We start from the raw sequence: 6,000 nt of genomic DNA on the forward strand, positions 1-6,000 counted from the left end.
TCCTCTTCCAAAACTCAACACATTTCCTGACCTTTATTCTAAAGTTATCATATATATATATATATGAATTAAATCAGCCCATATATATGGGCTGATTTAATTAAGTAATCCTGTCTAAAATCTAATGTTTTTCAGCATCTGTGCTGCCTGTCTTCTTGACATTTAAAGATTTATAGTCAATAAAGCATTTATTTATCCTATCTCTGGGAGATCCCATATCCTCCTTTTGTTTTATGAGCATTTCCTTTAAAGTGTAGTTAGATCTCTTTATGATTGTTTGACCTGTAAGATTATAAGATGTATCTGCAGCATGTCTTATGTCTTATGTCTAAAACATCGTTGCGTTCTGCTGGCTATCGCACTGCAGCACCACTAGCTTTAATCTGCAAAGGCACCTCCAAGATAACCTCCACTTCTAATATACGTGCGGTCTCAGACTCTCTAATAAATGTGTGGCCTCAGACTCAGCCTTTCTAGAACTTCAGGCAGAAGCCCTTGGGGTTTTAAATAGATATCAATTGTATGATGTATCAACATGCCTATATACCCTAATTTTCCAAACTCTACAAAATTAAACACATAAGCTATGTATGACATCATCAAGCAGAATCTGTATTTGCTCAGCATACGGCATCTCTATGGGTTGCCGTTCTGCAATCTTATCACAAAGTGGCACTGCAGGGTTTAGGTTTGATTCCTCTAAAACGTCTTTATTTTGATTCAAAGGATTGTCTAACACTTGTAATCTAACATTTAATTCCTCACTCCTCTCCTTATCTAAGCTTGTTTTATTTTGATTTTTCTTAAGGATGATATATAAAATTGCAAGCATTACCGAAAATATAATTATGTTATGCTGATATCTGAAACAAAACTATATGGGGTCCAAGTGCCCTCTGCCACTGTAGTCCCCAGTTTTTTTTTAAACACAAACTATTTTTTTTAATTCTCTCTAACTCTCTCTTTTCTTTGGAGATTTCACTTATTATTTTTAAATTACATATTTATTTCTATGACTGACTATAGTCAGTTTGTTTTCTTTCTTCAGTACCTAAGCACAATTCAAAACATACATTGGCCCCTCAGAGACTCATCTGCGCTCAGAACTCCAGTTTCTCAGTCACTCCTGGGCTTGGCTTCGGGCTGCTTGCAGTCACTGCTTTTGCAGCTCCACTTAGCATGGGATGATGGCTACTGGCTCCACCCCAGCTGCTCTGCTCATAGAGAAGGGGCAGTTCCACCGCTCTGCGCCCACAACAGCCAGAGAAACTGAGGCTTCTGTGCTCTGGGACCTATTGCACCCGCTTTACGTCTTTGTTTCCCACCCAACTCTGGCTGCAACCATTGCCTGCCCAAGCAGCAGCAGCAGCAGCAGCAGCAGCAGCAGCAGCAGCAGTCCTTAGGCTGTTGAGAATTCCCAAGGTCCACCAACTGGGCCCGCACTTCTGACCTCTGCCCACTCCGGCCCACAGCAGCCGGGCCTCCTACCTGAGCAGCGCAATCTGGAGGGGGCAGTGACACCTCTATACCACGGGTGCCCACGAGCCCAGCAGGTCGGTAACGTGCCTACGTGCTGTGCCATGCTTGGGAGAACTTGTGGCGGCTTGTCTGGGGCTCCTCTCCAATGGCCTCCTGCATGGCTCGGTTGCTAGGGAAACATCTTCCACGCTTTCCACCGGAGACTTCTCTGAGGCCCTAAAGCTTGGATATACATACCCTCACGTTGGACACCAATTATTGCCAGACTTTCTTGGAGCTGCCAGCTCCTGAATAATGACAAGAGACTTATTATTTATGAAAGCTTAGGCACTGTAGCAGTTATCTCCTAGCTCACTCTAACCCGACTAATTCTAGCTCACATCCTGCCACACGGTCCCGTTACTTCTCACTCAGTCCCTGCACCTGCTCCTTCCACCTCCGTATCACACTGGCGAATCCCCCACCTCTCGATTCTTTCCCAAAGACCCTCTCTCTGTCCAGAAGTCCCGTCTATTCTCTCCTGCCTCAGCTACTGGCCATTAGATCCTTAGTAAACCAATTAGAAGGCGAGAGGGGTGAATGTTTCCAACACAGGTAATGATCCATAAAAATATTAATACCAAAGTCTGACCAGTATTCCCCTCTCTGGTGGCACAGAAACCAACATTTGAATAACACAAAGACAAACTTCACACAGCGCACAAAAAGATTACCCCAACATAATCTTACATTCACTCTGGATGACACCGAAGTTGTAAGAGTATTCCAGGGGTGGCGTGATCTAATTTGCATTTTCAAGAAAGTCTCCTCCCGACTGTTGTGTGAGAGTAGACTGGATAGAGGATGATCAGGTAAGAGTGTCATCAACTGGGACATGTAGTACAGGGTGGGCCAGGGAGAGTGGACAGATTGAGGAAAATAAGCTTCAAGCCAAAGGACGACTGAGCAGATGAATGAGACCTTGATGGGAGAAATTTAGGTCTGGTCATTATTCACTCACCAAGCAAGAGTGGAAAAATCCATCTCCCTTTCTGGGCCTCAGTTTCCCTGTCTGTGACATAAGGTGGAGCAGTTGGTGCCAAGGTCTTCTGCATCAGGCACAGGCAGCCCTATATTTAGGGCCTTGACTCTCAGGCTATGATCCAGTTACTAATCCCAGCAGGCCTAAATGCCCCATGGCAGCTGCAGAAACCTGGGGATGATGCTGTAGCTCAGGGACAGTTGCCTGTTGTCTGCAGAAACTGGGACAACCAGAGGACTTGAGACTCGCCTGCCCACACCACAGGCTGGAGACAGCTGGTCTGATGTCACCGTTCAACTGGAGGAAAAGTGCTGGGCCACCAACCAGGGGCTTCCTGAGCCCTTCAGGGAACTGATGTCCCAGCCACAATGTCTTTCCAAATGGTCCAGCTTCAGCTCTGGGGCTGTGGCCAGCCTCTGTGGATGAACCTCAGTGGACTTATTCAAACTTCTCCCCTGGGCTCTTGACAAGGTTTATTGAGTAGAAAACTGAAGACCAAAAAAGTCATGGGCAGCAAAGCTAGGAGTTGAACCTGGGTTAAGTATTACTTCCATCATTCTTTGCTGCCTCTCAAGGATGCAGTAGAAGGGTGGTAAAGAGAAATAAAAGCTAAATATATTTTAATAAATATAGACATTCACACCCTCCTGCTTTGCCAGGGATGAGGACTTTCAAACAAAAGCTGCTTTGTGCAGCTGAAGTGAAGCTTGTGTGTGTGTGTGTGTGTGTGTGTGTGTGTGTGTGTGTGTGTGTGTGTAGTGGATCAGCCCCCTGGTCATTGTTTACAGCCGTTTTGCTGCTCATTTATTCCTTTGTAATTGCCACAGATTTTTTTTTTTCGAGACATATACATGCTGGGGACTGTGTGAGGCTCCAGGGAGGGAACCGTAATAATTAACAGAAAATGACTTAGTTCCTGAACCCACTGGTTTGCACTGCAGTTGAAAGATGTCCTCTTCTGGATGTCTTTGCTGCTCCAGTCTCCACAAAGAGAAACCCAGGGGCTTTGTGAGGTGCTGTGAATTCACCAGGGGGGGGGAGACCTGATCAGAATTCTAACCTGGACCTTATGGTTCAAAGCAGCAGGAGCAGCCGGCCCTGCAGGAGCAGCCAGCCCTGCAACAGGCAATTTGATTAGGGTTTAATAGAGGGATTAGTCACAAAGGAAGACAGGGCTACAGGAGACCACAAAGCACTCGTCAGGACCCTCGTTCACAGTAAGAGGAAAGAAAAGTCAGTCGGCAGCTGATAGATGAGGACCCCCAACAGAACTGGGGTTTCAGCTCAGGGCATGGTGATTGCGAAGTGACCCTGGATCAATAGGCTAGGAATATGGACTCTCAGTTCACAGTCCTCTATCTTTCCATATCCTTCTAGGGCTCCCCACAACTCAGATCATTGCTGTGATTTCTGTAGACATCTGGGATAGATGCTGAAGAAAGAAGGGGACAAAGAGGGCCTGGGAGAAAACCACGTGGTCTTCAGCCAAAATTAAGATGCTTCTGAATCAAGTGTACCTTATTGGGCCAGGGGAGGTCTCAGGATCAAGCAGGTCATAAGAAATGGGCACTGTGACTCAGCTCCCACCCTCCGGCCTTCTGCTGGGCTGACAGACTTGGCCTGTAGCCTGGCTTCTTGTTCTGGTAAGTCAACTTTCATCAGGACACAGCCAACCATATGACTAGCTGGCACCTTCCAGACTCTAGATTCCTACAGTAGAACTTAATAGTGTTGGCAAGTCTGAAACACTCACTCTCTGGCTAGGAAAGGTCATGGAGAGAAGTAACGTTTGTTTCCTGATCATAATACTTGTCCACCTCCAGCTGGCAGAACCTTTGCTGCATTATCAGAGTCGCTTCGAACAGTGCCTCCTGCAAAGAATGCACTGTCTGACCCTCAGGGATGAGAAATGGGGGGTTGCCCACCAATTCACATGCCTCAGTTCTGATCACACACCTTGGCTCATGCACATCAAGTTCCATGGAGCTCTTCACTTCAGGCCAACAGTAATGTGGATGTGTATGTATTAATACTTGCCTATGCATGTTCCTGCACGTGTGTGGTGATCACATGAGTGTGTGTGTGTGTGTGTGTGTGTGTGTGTGCTGTCTGTAGCTGTAGAGCTGGGTGGCTCTTGGTCATATAATCTTGCATTGACATTTGTCCATGCATGTTTCTATATGTATGTGGTGATCACATGATTGTGTGTGTGTGTGTGTGTGTGTGTGTGTGTGGTGGCTGTGGACCTGGGTGACTCTTGGTCATGTGATCATTCATTCTGAATGTCTCAGAAGCTGTAAGAGTGTTCAAGAGGTGACTTGATCTAATTTGCATTTTTGAGAAATTCTTCTCCTGTGTGAAAGTAGACTGGATGATCAGGTAAGAGTGTCATCAACTGGGACATGTAGTTCAGGGTGGGCCAGGGAGAGTGGACAGATTGAGGAAAATAAGCTTCAAGCCAGGGAAGGACTGAGCAGATGAATGAGCCCTTGATGGGAGGGATATAGGTGTGATCTCTAGTTGTCCCCACCATTGCCTCCTATGAGAATGACCAGGGCACAAACACTGCAGGCTGGCCACTCTGCTGACAGCTGTGGAGTACAAGCTTGGCTGACATCTATCAAACAAAGACTAAAGGTGCTATCTGGCTTGGAGCAGACTTCAGCGGCCTCCCACACTGCTCAGGCTGTCTCAAGGGAGTGGGGCAGACAGAAGAGCCAAAGAGCAGGGAGAAACCTTGTCAGTTTTAAGGGCACAGGTAGGTGGATGCAGCACAACAGACTAGGCACTAGCATCCTAGAGTCAGGACTTTGATTTGTTAGAGGCTTGTTTGAGTTCACTGGGAACCAGATACCCTTGCCTGAGGTAGTTGGCTGTAGAGAGTGGCTAAGGGAAGTGATGGCTTTCCTGACAAACAGAAACCTGATTCACAAGGTTCCTGAGGAATGCTGAGTTTAGGTTTTGTTTATCTGCTGGCCAATCCTTCTTGTTCTCCCAGTCAGAGTCCAGTCTGTGCTGAACCTAGACTGTTTGTCATTCAGGACCTTGTCAGCCACTTGACAGTTAGGGAGCCTGCTTTGGACCTAACCGTACCTCCATCTGAAAAAGGGAATCATTAGTTGTAAGGGTGAAATAAATGCATTTTACTTAGGTGAGGGCTTGGCACAGAGTAAGCACCACTGTTGCAGATAGCCATCGTGACTACACACAACCTCACCTAGACATCAGAGCAGGAAGCATATTGAGTAGACTACAAACTGGACTTGTTTCCCACAAAACAAAACAAAACAGAAACCACCTATGACATTTCAGTCTCCATTTCAGAACTGAGTCTGGCTCAGAGACTTCAATCTTTTTTCAAGGCCACACGGCCTACAGGTGAAGATGAGTTTGCATCCAGCACTCAGCCCAGCCTGCATCTTTACACACACTGCTGCCTCTCTGACAACAGAGCCCCTGAGAACTCACAGCACGCTTGAGTCCTGCCGGGGGCCCTCTCA

General features: G+C 46.6%; 1 protein-coding gene across 1 annotated transcript in view; it reads right to left on the reverse strand.

Moving 5' to 3' along the window:
- Positions 1-2,573, reverse strand: part of LOC110318010 (signal-regulatory protein beta-1-like) — a 68,570-nt gene extending 65,997 nt beyond the window's left edge. The window contains exon 1 of the mRNA XM_021192781.2: positions 2,480-2,573. Within this exon, the coding sequence (XP_021048440.2) occupies positions 2,480-2,573 (94 nt within the window). The remainder of the gene's footprint in view (positions 1-2,479) is intronic.
- Between the last annotated feature and the right edge of the window lie 3,427 nt (positions 2,574-6,000).

This window comes from Mus pahari, chromosome 3 (assembly GCF_900095145.1).
Source record: "Mus pahari chromosome 3, PAHARI_EIJ_v1.1, whole genome shotgun sequence".
Taxonomy (NCBI): domain Eukaryota; kingdom Metazoa; phylum Chordata; class Mammalia; order Rodentia; family Muridae; genus Mus; species Mus pahari.